Source organism: Schistocerca piceifrons, chromosome X (genome assembly GCF_021461385.2).
Source record: "Schistocerca piceifrons isolate TAMUIC-IGC-003096 chromosome X, iqSchPice1.1, whole genome shotgun sequence".
Classification (NCBI taxonomy): Eukaryota; Metazoa; Arthropoda; class Insecta; order Orthoptera; family Acrididae; genus Schistocerca; species Schistocerca piceifrons.
In genome coordinates this window covers 449,086,863-449,108,538 of record NC_060149.1, presented here as the reverse complement: position 1 = coordinate 449,108,538, position 21,676 = coordinate 449,086,863, and the positions used below count along the sequence as shown (strand labels likewise).

Below are 21,676 nucleotides of genomic sequence, written 5' to 3'. Positions count from 1 at the left end.
ACTTCTGATTGATGTGTAGCTATAAAGTATGAAATGCTATGATAAGCTCTTGTTCAATGCGGTGCTGCGTTTTTAATTGTTGCAAATTAATATGGAGTTTCAGAAAGAGGAGCCGTGAAACCGGGTACTGACACACACACACACACACACACACACACACACACACACACACACACACACACACACCTGCTCTACTTCTGTCAGAAAGAATCAAGTCATACCGTAATACACTGCGGAGAGGTTTGGAGCACTTTGTTACGGGGCTTGAATCATTTTGTTGCGCAACACAGTGACGAGAAACGAGGTTATCAATCCTCGTCAAATAAGTTTTGCTAACGAAAATTGTTTTCACCTTCAAGATCTAAACTGGTTATCTCTCAGTCGAGAGAGAGTGTGTGTTACCGAGATTTATACATCATTCTTACATCTAATTGTTAGCTCCGTCTATCATGTGTAGCAAAATTTGACCTCAGTGGCTTCGCCATTGCCAGAATATAGTCAGCAGCCAACCTGGCGTCTTCAGCAGCGTCTACCGTTGGGTGACTTACCGATGGGTGACTTACCGATTATTTCACTCAACTTATGTTTAATATCGGTAGATGTCCTGACGGTGGATCCTTATTTAGGCCTTTGCTTTATGTGGATACTATGCGGCCATCTAGCTTCTTTTTCGTAAGCTTAAAGCAATTCTGGAGTGGAACCGCTATCTGTGACTGCCTACCGACAAATTAGTCGTTCTATTTTAAATGTCTGATTCTCTATTAATTTGTGTCTGTTCATGAATCATTGTATTTATGTCTATAAATTTCCACCCAAATGGCGAGAAGATAAAGAACAGAAACACGAAAAATGTGATACCCAACTAGTATCCCCTCTCTCTCTCTCTCTGTGCCGTGTGTGTGTGTGTGTGTGTTTGTGCGTGTGTGTGCAGTTGACAGTTTTGGTAGTACAACATCTAACGTATATTCCTCAGGAGAACTCGCGTATCTTGTAACAGTTTTTAAAATTGTTTCGATTCGCTAACAAAAATTAGCTTTTTACGCTGAATAAGGTTTTCTGTGGAAATGACTGCGATTGTTGAGTCCCAACTCTAGTGTGGCCATGTAAAGAATCCATTAAGAGCCAGTTTCCAAGCAGTTGAGCTGGTACACAGCTGACGTGTGCATATGATCTTAGAAGTTTAGGAGGATTTCATTGTTGAAACCCGTTGCATGAAATCCTAATGCTAAAGTATACTTTGTTGTAACTCGCTTGACAGATTGTTACCAATGGCAGTGGTGGATCTAAACAAGCGAGCAGTGGCGAAGGGACTATCAGTTGTTATTTTCACTTGCGGATAGCAGTAAGTACTGTTTTTGTATACTGCGGGGCCCCAGGCAGCATATTATAATCATTACTTGCTATGTAATTGGTATTTAATACAGAACTTAAGAATGTGTTTACTGTTCAGTTACGAAATAGGTTAGTAGCTTATACAGTATGGTCAGAAGCAGTGTGAGAAGCTTGTAAGGGCAATGCAGGTTCGGTTGTGCTGAGAAACAATTCTTCAGAAAAAAAATCGATACGTCGTGTCTTTTCCGAGTTAATTAGTATTGAAACTAACCAATCGCCCCGCTGCGCGCGCCAATTCAAGCAACCCGCCAGATAAAGTTCGTGTCAGTTGTGCCTAAAGCTTAGGTGATAGCGAAAGAGACTGCTCGGTTTGGGTTCGTTCCTTATTACCGCCCCATGTCCAGTTCTTGTATCCCTCTCTTGTTCGGGTTTAGGAAACAAAACGAAGAACATATTTGGCGATAATGTATGTAGCGGGCGCTTGAATTTGAGCGCGGAACAGCCTGATAACCTAATTTCAACGCTCATTAACTCGAAAACGGCGCAATGTATCGATTTTTTTCTTAACAACTATTTCTTACAATTAACGAAATGTCCCGGCCGATTACGCCATGGTCGAATAGATTTCACACTTAAACCCAACGTTTCGTCCCCATTTGCGGGGGACATTTCCAAGGAGGATCGTAGCTCCTTCGAGTGCCCAATTCACAGCCTGGCTCGCTACTGACTGAATCGAAATTCTGTTCAAGCGTGCTCCAATGCAGCGGCGTAACGTCACGCTTTGCGTACATGAGCGCAGTTGTCCGCTGTCGATTGCCGTCGTCCGCTTTTGCTCTCATCCCATGGTGCAATGGTCCATATCCTTCTTAGCATCTGGATCCAAATGTCATACAATTTCAGGCTCTCCTCCTTCCTATTCAAATTCCTAGGGTGTTTCACAGTCCCTATGTCCTCTCTTGATAACCTTTCATGATAATCGCTTGTGGCTGCCAGTACTCGAGTCATATTAAAATGAATTTGGTGGTCTGTTGGCTCCAAAGCATGTTCCGCAATAGCTGATCTGTCAGTCTCCCCATTCTACAATAGCGTTTGTGCTCTTCTAGTCGTGCTTTGATGTCCTTTTTGCACTACCCACGTAAACCGCCCCACAGCTACATGGAATCCTATAAACTCTTGAATTTTCCAGCGGTTTCCGAGCATCTTTGGCCAATTCTAGGTGGTCCTGTATCTTCCGGGAAGGCGGGGGGGGGGGGGGGGGGGGGGGGGGGTTAGGCTACCTCCATGTTTCGTTTTTCTCAAAATTTTTCCTATGCGGTCAATAACATCCTTAATGAACAGCAGTAAAACTTTCCATTTCACAGGCGCTTGTGCAGCGCTGCGATTTTTGCACGGCGCTCTGAAGGCTCTTTTTGCCTCATCGGACGAATAACCATTCTTCACCAGTGCACTGGTGAGATGTTTTAATTCTGCATCACGCAACTCTGATTCACGAATGTTCCTTGCTCTTTCCGCCAATGCCTTTATGATTCCTCGCATTTGCTGATTCCTTGTCGTTGGTGGTTCGAATCCCGGTGCAGCTAACAGCATGTGTACGTGGGTTTTCGGTAAATTGTATGCCCGAAGATAGCATCTTCTTTATTAAAAGACATGTTCTATTCACCATTGGCTACACTACAAATCTTTTATTTGCCGGCCGGCCAGAGTGGCCGAGTGGTTCCAGGCGCTATAGTCCGGAACCGAGCGACCGCTGCGGTCGCAGGTTCGAATCCTGCCTCGGGCATGGATGTATGTGATGTCCTTAGGTTAGTTAGGTTTAAGTATTTCTAACTTCTAGGGGACTGATGACCCCAGCAGTTAAGTCTCATAGTGCTCAGAGCCATTTGAACCATTTTTTTTTTTAATTTGCCAAAACCGGTTTTCAGAGTCATAACTCATGAACAGTGGCACAGCATGCACTTCTGTAGCAATGACATGCTTGTCAGTTAAAACGAGAGGATGTGAAATTTGTCCTATAACATAGTACACGGTCTTTCATTTGTGTTACTGCTGTCAAATTTCAGGCAGTGACAATTCTTGATAGCCGGCCAGAGTGGCCGAGCGGTTAAAGGCGCTACAGTCTGGAACCGCACGACCGCTACGGTCGCAGGTTCGAATCCTGCCTCGGGCATGGATGTGTGTGCTGTCCTTAGGTTAGTTAGGTTTAAGTAGTTCTAAGTGCTAGGGGACTTATGACCACAGCAGTTGAGTCCCATAGTGCTCAGAGCCATTTGAACCATTTTGAACAATTCTTGATAATGTTGGGCATAACGGTCATATAGAGTAAACACGTAATTTCCATGTTTACTCTATATGACGGTTATGTCAGACATTATCAAGAATTGTCACTGCCTAGAATTTGACAGCACAGATATGCATGACTAACTGTGTATTATGTTGTAGCACATATTTCATACCCTATCGTATTAACTGACAAGCATGTCGTTGCTATATAAATGCATAATATGCTACTGATGATGGATTGTGAACCTGAAAACCGAATTTGGCAAATAAAACATTTCTAGTGTGGGTCATGGTGTATAAAAGACGTCTTTTAATAAATATCTGAAAGCTGCGAAGCACCAAGCATTCAAGGTTTTTACCATTTTGTTTCTTGAAAACTAGCACATTAAGAAAATTTAATCTTCTGCTTGGCTCCTCCTCCACGGCAAAATGAATCTTCGGATGCTTGTGAAAACGGCATAGTTCCTTTCTGCCATGTCTCCAATTATTCACTGTGATATTTCCAGTAGTGGAAGTTTACATTTTATAACTATTTCTGAGAGCAACATACCCTGCGACTCTCTTACGAGCTTTCCAGACTGTTCCTGACCACCCCGTATGTTGGTGTTAACAAATTACAAACAGATATTTCAGATAGTGTCAGCAGTGTCTGGAAAGCGATTGTGCTGGCAGATCGCACCACCTTCAGAGTTACGCCGTGTTGCAGCCCCGCCGGACTCGGCGCAGCAGGAGTTGGCGCCGGCGCAGCTGCGGCGACGTCTGGTGATCCAGCCGCCCGAAAACGGCGGCAAGCAGTGCGGCAAGCTGATGGACTGGCGGCCCTGCCCGCTGTCAGGCGCGCGTTGCCGCCGCTTCAACTGGGACGTCGGCAACTGGTCTGATTGCCAGCTGCCCAACAACGTCGAGTGCGGAGTCGGATACCGCGTCAGGGGTGTGACTTGGAAACAATTTTTATTCTCCTTCTGTCATTCATATATACCATGCTCGAGTAAAATTTGATAAATTATAGGTACTTTTGACGGTCTCTGATATCACCATCGTAAGGAGTAACTGAACGTGATAACTGTTTCTGTGGTCTCTCTTTGGGAATATACAACGCATACAATGATCATCCAGAACAATGTGACCATCTACCTAATACCCGATATGCCCATCTTTAGCACGGATAACGGCGTCGACGCAGCGTATCACTGAAGCACTGAGGTCCTGGCAGGTCGCTGGAGGGAGCTGTCACCATATCTGCACAGTCAAGTCACCTCTTTCCCGCATATTCCAGGGTGGGGGGCGATGAGTTCTGACGCCACGTTCAGTCACGTCCCAGATTTGTTCGATAGGGTTCCTCGGGCTACTCCATCAAACTTCTGGACTTGTGACATGGTGCATTATCTTATTGAAAAATGCCACTGCCGCCGGGAACTGATCGCCATGAATGGGCGTACGTGGTTTGCAACCAGTTTACGATACTCCGTGGCCGTTACGGTGCCTTGCACGAGCTCCATTGGACCCATGGATGCCCACGTGAATGTTCCACAGAGCATAATGAAGCCGCCGACAGTGTTTCTCCGTCCCGTAGTACATGTGACAAGGAGCTGTTTCCCTGGAAGACGACGGATTCGCGACCTTCGATTAGCTTCATGAAGAAAGTCTCGGGATTCATCAGACCACGCAACGCTTTGCCACTGCGCCAACACCCAGTGTCGATGGTCACGTGCCCATTTCAGAGGTAATTGCCGAAATCGTGGTGTTGACAGTGGCATATGCATGGGTCGTCGGCTGCGGAAGCCCATCGTTAGGAGTGTTCGGTGCATTGTGCGTTCACACACACTTGTACTCTACCCATCATTAAAGTCCACTGGTACTACATGCACCGTGAGTGTGTCTGACTATCAGACATTCCTCACCGGGTGAAGCTGCTAATGCCCGGACAGGTTTATATCGACTGTAAGTCGTTGGTCATAATGCTCTGGCTGCTCAGTGTAAATGATTTGGTGGGCAGGGTGGGCAGCAATCCGAGGTTGTTTGCTGATGATGCTGTGTTGTACGGTAAGTTGGCGCAGTTGAGTGACTGAAGGAGAATACCAGATGACTTACGCAAAATTTCTAGTTGGTATGATGAATGGCAGCTGCCTCTAAATATGGAAAAATGTAAGTTAATATGGATAAGTAGGAACAATAAACCAGTAATGTTTGGATGCAGCATTATTAGTGTCTGTTTGACGTAGTCATGCGTTTAAATAACTGGGCGTAACGCTACAAAGCGACATGAAATGGAATGAGCATGCGAGAACTGTGCTAGGGAAGACGAATGGTCGATTTCCGTTTATTTGGAGTATGTTAGTAAAGAATGGTTCATCTGTAAAGGAAATCGCATATAGGACGCTGTTGAGACCAATTCTTGAGTACTGCTCGAGTGTCTGGGATCTGTACCTCGTCAGTTTAAAGGAAGACATTCGGGCAATTCAAAGGGGGGCTGCAGTTTTTTAGAACTTGTAAGTGTTACGGAATCAGGAACCAGAACGGGAATCCCAGGAGAGAAGGCGACATTGTTTTCGAGGTACACTAACGAGAAAATTTAGAGAACTGGCAACTGAAGTTGACTGCCGAACGATTCTACTGCCACCAACATACATTTCACGTAAGGGCCACGAAGATAAAATACGAGAAATTAGGGGTCATACGGAGGCATATAGACAGTCGTTTTCCCCTCACTCTGTTTGACAGTGAGTCAGGAAAGGAAATGGCTAGTAGTGGTACAGGGTACCCTTCTCCACGTGCCGTACGGTGGCTTGCGGAGTATCTATGTAGGAGTAGATGTAGGTGCAGAATATTTTTCCGCGACTGTCCTCAATGAGAGAGAGATTAGCGGAAATGATGCTAAGCTCATCGGCAAAATACACTGCCTGACAAAAAAAGTGAAGCATCCAGAGCACATGGTCCGATGTCAATGTAACTTGGTACACGTACGCACCATCGGCGAGTATACATACTCATTTTCAGGAAAAAAAACTGAACACGTTGAACTACTAGAGATAGGACGTTCATATTCACAGGAAATGCACATTAGTATGTTCTGCAGAAATGATTAGCATTTCCATCACCTTAGATAGCACGAGTTCTGTTGCCTAGTAGGCACAAAGTCTGCCATGGACCCTGACAACTTGTCCCTGAGTGATGGCATAGACGCGTATAAGGCACAAAAGGCGTCCTGTGGTATAGGTGTCACATTGCATTCACCTGGTTCCAAAGTTTCATCTGTGGCGGCAGGCATTGTGTCATCATATTCCACACGTTTTCGATTGGCAACAAGTCTGGTGATCCGGCGGGCCAGGGCAAAAGACTGACATGCTGTGATACCAAGAAGGTACGTGTTCGTTCAGCAACATGTGGTTATGCTCTGTCTTTCTGAAAAATGGCGCCTGGGGCGTTGTGCAGAAAGGCTGTGGCTGCGGGTCGCAGGATGTCATTCACGTAGCTCACACCGGTCACAATGCCCTGGACACGCACCAGCTGTGATTTGTAGTTCTACCCAATAGCAGCTTACACCATAAGGCCTTGAGTTGGCGCTTTATGTGTTGTGCGAATACAGTCACTGTGATGCCCCTGCCCCTGTCTGCAGAAAACCAAAATGCGGCCATCATTTTCAAGGAAACAGAATCTGGATTCGTCCGAAAACACTATCGATGCTTTCCGGCCCCAGTGACGTCGTTCCATACAGCATTGCCGCCTAGCGTGTTTATGCACATTCGTCAAAGGCAGGAGGAGAAGTGGACGCGCGCGCATAACACACGCCGTAATAAAAGTCGACGGACCGTCACCCCTGATAGAGTACGACAATCTGAGCAGCCATCTTAGATTGTTTGCAGATGATGCTATCATTTATCGTCTACTAAAGTCTCCAAAAGTTCAAAACAAATTGCAAAACGATTTAGAAAAGATATCTGTAAGGTGCAAAAATTGGCAATTCACCCTAAATAACGAGAAGTGTGAGGTTATCCACATGAGTGCTAAAAGGAATCCTTTAAACTTCGGTTAAACGATAAATCAGTCAACTCTAAAGCCGTAAATTCGGCTAAATACCTAGAAATTAAGAATTTTTTGCATATTGCAGCCCTGCCAGCAACTGTGATAAACTAATATTTTGAAGAATCAGCCTCAGCTGCGCAAATTTTCTGGTCTTTACCAGGTTTCGGCTAAATTAATCTTGGCTGCTGCCAACCGACCGCGTGGTGAAGAGATGCCGGGGCTGGACTTCAGTTAAGTAGTTTTAATTCGACATGGTACCACGGTACTATAGGTTTTAATTTTAATGTTGACTGTGCCTTACTATGTCATGTTATAGTAATTTTATGTTTCTGAAGAAGGTTAGATTAATTTAGCAGACACCTGGTAAAGACCAGAAAATTTGCGCAACTGAGACTGATTCTTCAAATATATATTACCTAGAAATTACAATTACGGAAAGCTTAAATTGGAAAATACACATAGAAAATGTTGTGGGGAAAGCGAATCAAATTCTGCGTGTTGTTGGCAGAACACTTAGAAGATGCAACAGATCTACTAAAGAGACTGCGTACAGCACGCTTGTACGTTCCCCTTTGGAGTACTGCTGAACGGTGTGGAATCCTTCCCAGATAGGATTAACGGAGTACATGGAGAAAGTTCAAAGAAGAGTAGCGTCTTTTGTATTATCGAGAAACAGGCGAGTGAGTGTCACGGACATGATACAGGATTTGGGGTGGACATCATTAAAACACAGGCGTTTTTCGTTGCGGCGAATTCTTCTCACGAAATTTCAATCACCAACTTTCTCCTCTGAATGTGAAAATATTTTGTTGACGCCGATCTACATAGGGAGAAATAGTCACCATAATAAAATAAGGGAAGTCAGAGCTAGCATTGAAAGCTGTGTGTTCCTTTTTCCCGCTCGCTGTTCGAGATTGGAATAATAGAGAATTATTATGAAGGTGGTTCGATGAACCCTCTGTTAGGCACTTAAGTGAGATTTGCAGAGTATCCATGTATGTGTAGATGTAGATGTGTTACACTGTTCCACTACTGCTCCAGAGCAGAGGAGGACGCAGATCTGTCCAGCAATGCAATTCGAATGAGGTGTCGATCATCTCGGGGATGGTCTTGGTGGTGCGACCTGACCCATCTCGCCGTGTTCTACGGCCTTCCGTGAACCATTGTGCACAAATCCATTGCACTGCCGAAACGCTTCGTCCCACACGAGCAGCAATTTCCCGCATGAATGCATCACTTTTTCGCATGCCAATAATGGTCCCTCTTTCAAACTCTCTGATTTGATGGTACGGTTCGCGCATACGTCGGCGAGGCATCCGGCACGTGTGCTTAAGTCACACCGATCCATTACTTTCGATTTTTAGCGAAAAAAAGAGCCGCAGCACATTTTACTGGCAGGTGATGCTGTGCCGCGATATCGATGTTTACCGCGAACCTGCTGGCCGACATGTTTCAAATACTAATCAGTTCTGCAGAACATACTAATGTACATGTTATATCAATATGAACATCCTATCTCTACTCGTTCAACGTGTTCTGTTTTTTTCTGAACATGAGTGTAGATATTTAGAGTAGCAGTTCTCTGGCATGGATAGAACGGCCATCAAAGTGCTTTAGCCTTTTTCGTATCTAGTGTTGTTACCAGGACTGGTTGGGTGTGAACAGAGTCAAATGTTTCGTGATCACTCTGAATGACACGGAGGTGCTACGTAGAGATCACAAACGGGGCGAGTACGATACTATTGTTCGGGCTGCATACTTCACAAATCAAGGCGCCGCTGAGAAATCAATGCTAGCGGACTTCCTTCCCTCCCGCTGGAGATCCGTGTGGCGAGTCTGAGAACTGTGGCAATGCAGTCGCTTCATATTTGACGACTCTTTATCTCCTGAAGCATGCTGTAGCGTAAGGCTAGTCTTGACTTATTCTTAGTATTGTTAGTACCTAAGATGAGTACGTGATCTTTCTGCTGTAAAGTACCAGTGAAGAGGTGAATTGACCGGCGTTCGGGATCAGATGGTCTTACACACTACTTAATCTAACTTAAACCATCTTACGCTAAGGACAACTTACACACCCATGCCCCGAGGGAGGACTCGAACCTCCGACGGTGGAGGGGGGGGGGGGGGGGGGGCATCCGATAACATGCACTGGACTGGAACTCCGTGGCAGATTAAAACTGTGTGCCGGACCGAGACGCGAACTCGGGACCTTTGCCTTTCGAGGGCAAGTGCTCTACCGACTGAGCCACCCAAGCACGACTCACGACCCGTTCTCACAGCTTTAATTCCGCCAGTACCTCGTCTCCTACCTTCCAAACTTCACAGAAACTCTCCTGCGAAACTTGCAGAACTAACACTCCATTGCTCCAGCTTCTCTGAAGTTTAGAAGGTAGGTGACGAGGTACTGCGAAATTAAAGCTGTGAGGACGGGTCGTGAGTCGTACTAGGGTAGCTCAGTCGGTAGAGCACTTGCCCGCGAAAGGCAATGGTCTCGAGTTGGAGCCTCGGTTCGGTACACGGTTTTTATCTACCAGGAAGTTTCAGATCAGCGCACACTCCGATGCAGAGTGAAAATTTAATTATTTAATGGACTCCCAGCAACATTCTGTGTCATCTCACTCCTTTACCCAGAGACCGCTAGCATCCGAATTAGGAAATTACAGGACCGTACGGAGGCTGTTGTTAACGCCACAACACAAACACTGCGTTTGGAGAGGTGCCATGACTGGAAAGCATGAACTGCTGTTGAGTGGCTTCGCATTGTGTTCAGCTCCAACTGGCGGTTCTGTACTACCCCAGATGACCATCGTAGACGAGTATGGCGGCGGCTTGTGGGGGAGGTATCTTCTCCCAACGTTTTGGAGAGGTACAGCGGGTCATGTGATGGGGAGGCATCGCGTATGACTTCAGGTCAAGGCTGGCTGTGACTGAAGGAATTCTGACGGCACAACGATACGACCCGGGCAACCTACGTCCGCATGTGTTACCTCCATGCGGTAGTATCATGATTTCATTTTTCAACAGGACAATGCTAGTTCAAACATGGACATGCCTCTGTGAATTGTTTTCGTGACGTTGAGGTACTCCTGTGACCACGAACATCCCCAGATCAGTCTCCGATAAAACATGTATCAACCCCTTCCCAGTGCCAGTATTAAAGATATCCATGACGAGCTACAACAGTTGTGGGCCGACTTGCTACAGGAGAGGATACAACGGCTTCTGACACCCATCCCACCTGAATCAGTGCATGCATCCAGTCCAGAGTGGCTGCAACATCATACTGATATGTGGGATCTTATTGCCAAGTTCTTAGTAATGTTGATTCAATTTTTAATCTCTGAAATAACGTCACATATCCTCTCAACTCGTAAAGTTTCATTTCACTTTCTCCTACGCTTCTGGATTGTTCACATTTTTGTCAGGAATTGTATTAGTCACTTATTTATAAGAGCCCACTAATCGTTTTGCACCGCTGTAGATGATATATGTCCGCCCTCGTGGTCTCGCGGTAGCGTTCTCGCTTCTCGAGCACGGGGTCCCGGGTTCGATTCCCGGCGGGGTCAGAGATTTTTCCTGCCTCGAGATGACTGGGTGTTGTTGCGTCGTCTTCATCATCATCATTCATCCCCATTACGGTCGGAGGAAGGCAACGGCAAACCACCTCAATTAGGATCTTGCCTAGTAAGGCGGTGCGGGTCTCCCGCATCGTTCCCCTACGCTCTGTAAAGAAGCATGGGACTCCATTTCCATTTCCAGATGATATATGGTTGGTAACAGGCGGCTGTGTGGCCCTCCACCGCTGATGATACTCGTGGCAGTGGAGCGGTGTGTATGTGTCAGTCGGCCTGCGTAGATTCAGCGGAGCTAGTTAGGTCGACGTGACAGAATGGCAGAAAGGCCCTGTCGCGACTGGACGTGCCCAAGATCACACCCTGAAATAAATTGTTCGATTTGTCCGTGTATCAACGTGGACGGTCTTACATGTCTAAAGGGGCAGTGTACCACTCGCAGCCAAGTAACAAGGTGTAGAAACAACGGTCGCAAAATGTTCAGACTGACAGGGATCGGGGAAAGAATGTCACTCCTTGTCAATTAAAATCGATTTCAAACCCGACAGGAATAGCTACTGTCACTAAAAACAGGTCCATCTCAACCTGTATCCGAGCGAACACTGTGAAGAAAACTGCATGCAAAGGAAATACGGTATTGATTACCTCCCAATGTGCCATTTCTCACAGCGGAGCATCAAGCTGCACGTCTTCAGTAGGCCAGACGACACAGAAACGAGACGGTAGCTGATGCAGGGCGTGCAGTTCGGTACGAATAGTCGCGATTTTGATTCCTTTCAAAGGTTGCAACAAGTCGAGTGCACAAACTGCCGAGTGAGCTTTTTAAGCCCCAGTGTGTGTCGGATGTAATACCAGCCGGAAGTGATTATGTGATGCTTCACGAAACATGAATTGAGTCCACCCATTTATGTTATCGTGAACATGAACGACGGCGTTTATTTCAACATTCTCGGTGACCAAGTATTGCACTTGAAGAAAATACTGTGGAAACTCCCATCTTCCAAAATGACACAACCCGTGTGATGAACATTCTGGCACCATATCGCACCTCAACTGGCTTGCTAAATCCCCTCTTAATCTCGCAGAATATGTGTGGAACTATTTGGGGCAGCAGATGAAACATATCAGTTCTAGTAATATGGTAACTCTATAGGATCTGATCATCAGTAAGTTGTTTCAGCTTGATTTGGTATACCTGAGGAAAACTTGGGGCTCTCGTCCACACCGTACCGAGGTCTTTACACTGAGGTGACAAAAGACATGCGATAGCGATATGCACGTATACAGACGGCCTTCGCTTAAGAGCAGCGGCGTTTGTGTCGAGTTATCAGTGCTAACAAACAAGCTACACTGCGTGAAATAACCGCGGAAATCAATGTGGAACGTACGACGAACTTATCAGTTAGGGAAGTGCGACGAAATGTGGCGGTAACAGGCTATGGCAGCAGACGACCGACGCTAATGCCTTCGCTAACAGCACGACATCACCTACAGCGCCTTTTCTGCGCTCATGACCATATCGATTGGACCATAGGCGACTGGAAAACCGTGGTCTGGTCGGATGAGTCCCGATTTCAGTTAGTAAGAGCTGATGGTAGGGTTAGAGTGTTGCAGAGACCCCACGAAGCCATGGGCCCAAGTTGTCAAAAAGGCACTGTGCAAGCTGACGGTGGCTCCAGAATGGTGTGGGCTGTGTTTACATTAAATGGACTGGGTCCTCTTGTCCAACTAAACCGATTGCTGACTGGAAATGGTTATGTTCGGCTACTTGGAGATCATTCACTGACTTAATGTTCCCAAACAACGATGGGATTTTTATGGATGACAATGCGCCATATCACCGGCCCACACCTTTGGTTTGAAGAACATTCTGAACAATTCGAGCAAATGAATTGGCTACATAGATGGCCCGAAATGAATCCCATCGAACATTTATGGGTCATAATCGAGGGGTCAGTTCGTGCACAGCATCCAGCACCGGCAACATTTTTGCAATTATGTACGGCTACAGAGGGAGCATGGCTCAGTATTTCTGCAGGGGACTTCCATTGACTTGTTGAGCCCATGCCACGTGAAGCTGCTGCACTACGCCGGGAAAAAAGGAGATCTGACACGGTATTAGGAAGGATTCCACGAATTTTGTCACCTCCGTGTATAGCGCCGTACCAAGTTTAATTCAATACAACGCGAGGTCCGATTTCATGATAAATTAAATCTTGCACCCTCTGTGAACAGCATGGCAGTAACTGCTATGTCCATATTAATATTCTCACAATACTGTACATGACGCTCATTTCTCTTGCAACTAATCGACTGCTTATCGAATGAGACTTGCCCCCGTGAGCAGGAACCTCTTATTCCAAGGCAGGGAGTCTATACAGTTCATTGTGCTTTATGGACATTTAGTGATATCACTTGTACTGCTTTTTTCAGATCCTGGAATGGTTATCGAAAGATAACGCGCGTCGGACGTCCCCTCTAAGAGAAATGATACGATAGATGAAATTCGTGTCTGCTAATTCCCTATTCGTGCAAAGCAGATTTTCACTAGGGATAAGCGACTGTACATTTCGACTTTTCCATCGGTACTGAACATGACAGCGTATGTCAGTGGTGTTTCCTGTCCAGCCTCTAAGTATGTACGCTTATTTGTTGTCGATTTGGCCTAACCCACAATTTTAACAATTACGTACCCAATAAATCAGTTTATTACTTTCTAATAGCTGCCGTTTGGCTGCGGCGCAGACTCTTGGTGCGTATTTCAGTTAAAATTACTCAAGGTGAAAACGGGCCTAGATCGTAACTGAATTCCTATGAGAGTTTTTCATTAAAAATATGCTGTGTAATCAGCTCCTTTCCTATCTCATATTTATCAAAAGGCCTTCTTGCAAACAGGTCACGAGTGGCTTATGTACAGAATTGCAAACCAACGTCCATATTGTGCAGGGTCCTGGAATATGTTCTCTGTTCGAAAGTTATGTACTTCCTCGTGAAAAAGAATGTGCTCTCAGTGTATTAGCTTGTGTTACGCCACCATCACCAGTGTGAAACACAGCTCACGTTTCTCACGCACAATATGTTTTTAATTAATAGACAGAACCAAGTATGTAGTACGTCTGGCATGTTTCCGAAAAGCAACACCGTACGGCACTGTCATTTGATTACCAAGATACGATCCTACGAAGTATAATTTCAAATATACGTTGACTCGAAGAAACTTTGACAGAACCCAATACGTAACATTGAAATTTCAATAGAACCGACAGTAACTTGTGAGATGCCGAAAGGGAGCGTAAAAGAGCAGCAAATGATCGCAATATACATAAAAGACTTATCAGATAGCTTCCGTAGCACTCTCGGGTTGTTCACTGATGGTATCGATACCCCTAGAAAAGTTTCGTCGCTGTTAGTTGTAATGAAATGTAGACAGTATTTCAAACCCTACATTCGAGTAATACAACGAAGAAAATCTGGAACCGCAGAGCATTGCCTCTCACAGTTACAGATAATGAATTACAACAGTATAACTGCCCTGGCGCAAACTTCAGGCTATTGGGACTGTGTCAATAAAAGAATCGATTTAAATACGAGTATACGACAAATTCATCAACCGCGACTGCGGCTACAACCTTAGCACGGACTGGGAACCCGCACTTCGGTTAATTAAAAATCGAAAAGAGATACCTTGCAACAACAACGAACTGGCTTCTGATGCGGGTACAACACTAGCGGATACGATGTGCAGTGAACACGTCCCCGGGCGAGACCCGGGAGATAAAAAGCCACGAGCCTCTCACAATGTAACGTGGTTGTTTACTGAAATGAAGTCATGTTAAACAGAGATTCGGCGGTACGACCGATAACCGGAAAGTCAGACAATATATTTGCAGGATTTTGCAGGCAGACATTAAAAGTTCTTCGTAATTTCATTTTAGTGAACATAACTAATTCGGGCACAACAGATAAACTCTTAATTGTGGGGGTGGAGCGCTTATTTATTAAATATTGTCCCACTATACTATCTCTAGTCCAGAGTTGTCTACAAAAAGACGAATAATGGTTAGGGGAGAGACATTCACTTCTAGCAAAAACGCTACTGTCAATCACAGTGTCGTACTTATAAAATTTATTTATAATGCACGCGATGTACTTGACGCTTTTCTACCTACGACCGGCACTTACTTACAATATACTATAGATAAATAAACACTGCTGGCCATTAAAGTTGCAGTACCATCAAGACAAACGTCAAATTAGAGTGAAGACCATTGAATGCTTGGATGGGGAAGAGAGTAGAATTTCAACGCAACCTCACAAAGTAGGCAGAAGTAACGTCATCTACACGTTGTATACCAGGTGTCTATCCTATGGGTTCAAAATTGGCTCTGAGCACTATGGGACTCAACTGCTGAGGTCATTAGTCCCCTAGAACTTAGAACTAGTTAAACCTAACTAACCTAAGGACATCACAAACATCCATGCCCGAGGCAGGATTCGAACCTGCGACCGTAGTGGTCTTGCGGTTCCAGACTGCAGCGCCTTTAACCGCACGGCTATCCTATGGGTCGTCAGGTGCATTTTTCCTGGTGTTTCAACAGATATTTGCAATTTCTTTTCTGTGGGATGTAGCCAGAGCTAGCTCCAAGAAATCCTACTTATCATGTCTTTCACACGACGTACAGAATCGACGAAAAGTGTGGGATTGTTTCCTATTACAAACTAAATTATTTTTGAAAGTGAAATTTTACGCTCGCATTCGATAGAGCGGTTCCAAAATACTCAAGTGCGTTAATCGTTTTATCGATATGTATTAATACGAGTAGTAAAACCCGTAGAAGGAACAGTACTCCAACAACGCCTGAGCAGCGCTTCTGTGTGGCGGTAGCAGGCAGCTTGGGCCAGGACTCTGGCGTCGCTGATGGAGCAGTTGTTATTCTTCATGTTTTATTGTCCCTGTTAAAACACACTGATAAAATGAATATCGCACTAGACTATTCTGGAACCACTCTGTTGAATGGGCACGTAAAATTTCACTTTAAAAATCATTTTGTTTGTAATGGGAAACAAATCGACGCTTTCCGATGACGCTGGACGTCGTATGAAAGATATGATGAGGAAGATTTCTTTGGGCTGACGCCAGCTAAACGCTTCATAGAATAAATTGCAAATAACTGCCGAAACACCAGAGAAAATGCGCCTGACGGCTCTTCGGAAAAAAACCGTGTGTAAGAAAAGATTACGCATAGCGTTTTTAATTCAGAAATCGCATTGGAATTTTAGTTGTTTCTAAGAAGCTTGTGTTATGTTTCGTGTAAGAAAGCGAAAATTCTAGGAGTACGTGTCGGAATTCGTTAGCGACACGATCGAGGCATATCGAGACAGCGTTTTATCGTTCCGCAGCATTGCTGCTCAAGTCGGTCGGGATCGCACAACTGTCATGCCAGTACGAATTGACAGGTTCATGAGGACGCGCTCTCAGTGCCATGCAGGATCTTTGTATAACCACGTGACTAGTGCCAGAGAGGACAGAAATATTGACTGATCGATAGTGCAGGATCGTACTGCCACGTTACGTACCTTGAGGCAGAAAATGGGTTTATTTGCAGCAAGACAACTGTTCTCGCGGACTGTGCTGCTCCGTCTGGAGCACCGCGTACTATCAGCAGGGCGACAACTGTTGAGGCTTCCTCTGGCGTGGTCAGTGACAACACTGGACACAGGAGTGTCTCCACGTCGTCTTTACAAACGATTCTCGGTTCCGCGTAGAGAATCACAATGGACGTACCGTGTGTGGTTGTTCTGAGTACATTAGATGTTGCCAGATTACAGTTGTCATAGTCGAATGGACCCAACACGATCATACCTGATTTTCATAGACGGTAATTCGGACGGCGGTCGTTACTTTTATGACGTCTGTAACATTATCGTTCAACAAGTTAACGCAAGCTCGCATTTTTTCCGTGCTATCATAACCTATCTCGACACAGAGTCTTCGACTGCTGTCCTGGTAAGAACGGTCCCCAGATATTTTACCTACTGAAAACCTCACGCCATGAGCTGCCCAGAGATTACCACTCCACCAGTTGCCAACCACTACGTTTGATGAACACTGGTACAAAGTTGAAAAACCATGGATTGACGTACCCATACCGTCATCCAAGCTCAGTTCGACTCAATGCCCAGCCGGGTTAGAGCCATTGCTGCTGCCAGAGGTGGTAAATCTGCGTACTGACTTTATAGCCCTATAGATTCCCAAATCACCGAGTAATTAATTCTTATATTCCTCCTGTCATCCTTCTTGGTGTTACATCGCTATTTAAATGAGCAACAGTATATATGCACGTTTATACATACTAACCTTAAATTAGTTGCTTTCGGCCTGAGGAATGTATGCGCCTAAGAGGATGTAAAGAGAGTTGAAATGGTAAGGGGGAAGTTGGGTTGGTCTTGGAAGATACTATTGTACCGGTTCATACTAGATAACGGGCAGAAAGCATGAAGGACCTCACATTACTTATAATTCATCTGTTACACAGTGTATACCTGGCAATAGTGCATAAAAAAAACAAGATATTCACTTTAAATTTCATAAAATTATGGGCAGCCAATATTAGCGTAATCAACACTTTTCTTTTACGTATGTTCTAGCTTTGCTGTTCTATCGTGCATGGGCATCGTTTTATTCTGAAATAAAAGTACGGAAATAACTATAACCATAATAAACCAACTCTCAGTCTCTTGTCTGATATATATTTTGGCTGCGGAAATCTTACAATGCATGTCACATTTTATGGTACTATTTGTTGTCCTGCATTCCGTGTTTTGTAGAGCCCAAGTCCGTTGCGTTACAGTGTTCCTACCTGTGTTCATGTTTGCGTGACTGCCCGTCGTCTAGCATGAAGCAGTACAACAGTATCTTCCAACACCAAACCCCCTTCCCCCTACCATTACAGCGTATAGAATTTCTTAGAAGTTCAGAAGGAGTGTTATCTGATATTAGTTTGATAGCCTTGCTGTGTCAACCACGGTATCATCAACTCAGATATTTCAGTCGGACGAGGGGAAAATTTAATCAATATGTCTCGAAACTGACTGGCTGAAAGTGCCTCTATTTCCTTTACTGCAAGTGACTCTGGGGTTGGCTGTTCCCATTCCAGTTTCTTTTTCTATTTTGTAGCTCTTTCAAGTCAAGCGTGTACCTGTGATGAGAAGAAACTGTGGCCTGTTGTGCTTCGTCAGCGAGCAATTTGAGTTATTCGTGTACTTTGAGCGAATGTAAATTGGAAAGCCATGTTTAACAATTTACAAACCACATTAGTCTCATTCAGGAAACAGGATGCAAAATAGTAAGAAAGAAATGCGTCTGCAGCACACCACACCACACTTCAATTCATACCAAGAAAACATCATTGTTCTTCCAAGCCTGCGCTCGGTAGAGACAAAAAATACATCTCTTGGTTTTTAGAATGGCATACTTCGTTTAAGGACAATTTCCACATTCCAGAAATTTCTTGTAATCCATCTCTCCCCTACAGAAGACATATTCATCCAACATAATCAAATAATTTTCTTTTTCAGTGTCATGGCCTGTTTTTTTTTTTTTTCAGTAACATGTGCTTGTGTGTTTCCAGCTGTTTGGTGTAACCCCAAACATCGCATGAACAAAGTGGAACCGAGCAACTGCATCGAGCAACACCCAAAAATTCCGGCAACCTCAGAGCCTTGCTACGCCGACTGTACGTACAACTGCGTGGTTTCCGAGTGGTCAGAATGGTCTCCGTGCACTCACAGCTGCCTGAAAAGCAAGAGGACACGCGAACTGATTGGTAACAATGCGAAACTTAAAATATATTTTTATGTAAAAATAACGAAAACTATGGTGTAATGTAATGTCTGTAGAAACATTTTAAGTGCATTGTAGTTTTTGCACATATTACGCTGGAAATCACTTAAGTAATTATTACACGCAGATATTACATTCTTTGCGATACTGATAATCAGCATATATAAATATTTCATAGTCATAAAGGTCATCTATTCTGTATTTCAATCTCCACGTCCAAATATTAATTCCTTAAACAGGACACCTCGGTTCTGACGCCTCCGAGTCTCCGCTGAAATTAGTACGGCCCCCGGGGAAAAGGGAAGCCTTCTTGGTTCGGCATAAACTCACACATGGTATGGCCTAACTGGTCAGTCGGGACGTACTTACACACACATCTTGAGAAATACTGCTTTGGTTGACAGATACAGGGGCTGGACAAAATATAGAACCAGCACGGTAAACGACTACTTGGACATAAATGAAGATGCTAGCCAATCCTGCAGGATGCGCTGCTGTACGTGACCACGAACGGCACCTGTGCAATGTCGTCAATACGTTGCAAGTATCAGTGGTGGTCAAAAGAGTGTTCTGTGTGATACCAAGTGCGTTATGTCGGAACTCAGTGAATTTCAACATGGACAAACTGTTGGTGCATCTATGGTGGGTGCTTCCGTAACCAAGGTAGCCAAAGTGTTTGATGTTTGAGGAGGCACCGTGTAGAAGATTTATATAGCATACAGGGAAAGCGTAAAAACAACATCCGCTAAGTAACAACGCGAAGGAAAATGTCTGTTGAGTGATCGTGATGGATGGTCGTTGAAGAGGATTGTGATGAAAAATAAAGAGGCCGACAGCTGCACAAGTCACTGCAGAACTGAATGTCCCATTCGCAAACCCTGTCAACACCAAATCAACAAGAGTGGAGCTCCATAAGCAGGGAACTGTAGGGCGAGCCGTAATTCCAAAACCACGCATTAGCAATGAAATTCCCATAACAGGAAAACATTGTGCCGACGCAATAAAACCTAGAATTTGGAGCAATGGAAGAATGTCCTTTAGTCAGATGACTCTCTTTCCACACTGTTTCCCATTTCTGTTCCAGTTTTTGGTCCCACGAGTGAAACATGACGGAGGTTCTATGGTGATTTGAGCATATCGCTGTATTCCATGGGCCCCATAGTTACTTTGCCAGGTCGCACTACTACCAAGGATTATATGAAAATTTTGGTTGATGAGGTACATCCCACGGTACAATGTTTGCACTCCAGTGGTGATGCTGTATTCCAAGATGACAAGGTCCTGTTCACTCAGCTGGAATCGCCCCGGACTAGTTTTGTGACCACAAGGATGAATTATCACATCTCCCCTGGTCACCAAAGTCACCACATCTCAATATTATTGAGACTTTGTGGTCTACTTCGGAGAGAAAGGTGCGTGATCGCTATCCAAGCCCATCATGGTTACCTGAACGTGCCACTGTTTTGCAGGAAGAATGGTATCATATTCGCTTAAAAACCATACAGCACCTGTGTTTATCCATTCCGAGACAAGTGAAACCCGTTTTGAATGCTAGCCTTCTCCTACGCTGTATTACACATGATAATGTATTGCGTTTTTGATATTTCCATATTTTTGTCCACGCCCTGTACCTGCCTACCACACGATAGAAAACACAAATCCGGGAGAAACCACGCCTCTACTGTATTCAGTTTTAGATCGTGACACTAATGCACTCAAATAAAATGGTTTAGATTAATTCATGTCTAACGACATTGCTGACGAAAAGACGTCTCCCGTCGTAGTATACAGTCCCAGCCAGCTAGAGTGACTATCTAAACAAGACACAAGAAGAGCCACCTGTCACTTGTCTACTTCGCTTTATTTTCTGTAACTTTCATTCGAGGCTATGCAGTTGAATTTACAACACGTATAGAGCAATGTACATTTCTCTCCGTGGTTCGCTGAAAAAATAAATATTCGTCATTCTGAAGCTTTGGGCTGTATTTTTCTTTCCTACACAATCTCCAAGACGGATTTTTCAGGTTGTCGAAACCTTGTGTGACGACAATGTTTCACACATTTGTCCTGCACAATGCGAATAATCTGACAGAAGTAAGCTTTTGCACAGTTCTCACCCTTGTTTAGAAAACGCTCGATGTAATTTCAAACCCAGAGTTTAGACCAAACCTACACATATCAACATTTATCTAACTGCAACATGTTACCACCAATCACACCAACGAACGGAGTTCCTCATGAAGTTGGCGTGAGGAGCGTACACGATTTCTGACGCAGACAGCTTAACAAGGAAGACTGTTTTCCGGCATTACATGTTCAAACAGTACGGATATTCTGCGAAGCAACCTATACCATGGACGGTGACACTGGAATTGGTGTCACATGACAGACGGCGCCATAAATCGAACTAAAGGAGCAGCACACCACCCACATTAAAATCCGAATCCTATCTTGCACTCCATTAGTTCCTTCCTCATGCCAGAAATCTGTCTTCAAAAGAGGTAGAACTTAAAAAAGGTTCCGTATTAAGAATAAGATTTGTCAGCCAGTTGGAAATAGAACTTTTCTTCGCTCCGTTGTACACTGATCAACCAGAATATTGCGATCGTCTACCTAATAGCCGGTA

The 21,676-nt window shown here is 44.6% G+C and overlaps 1 protein-coding gene across 1 annotated transcript in view; it reads left to right on the top strand.

Moving 5' to 3' along the window:
- LOC124721953 (thrombospondin type-1 domain-containing protein 7A-like) overlaps window positions 1-21,676 on the top strand; it is a 1,225,854-nt gene that overhangs the window by 979,687 nt on the left and 224,491 nt on the right. The window contains exons 16-17 of the mRNA XM_047247119.1: window positions 4,319-4,543; window positions 18,839-19,033. Coding sequence (XP_047103075.1) covers window positions 4,319-4,543; window positions 18,839-19,033 — 420 coding nt within the window. The remainder of the gene's footprint in view (window positions 1-4,318; window positions 4,544-18,838; window positions 19,034-21,676) is intronic.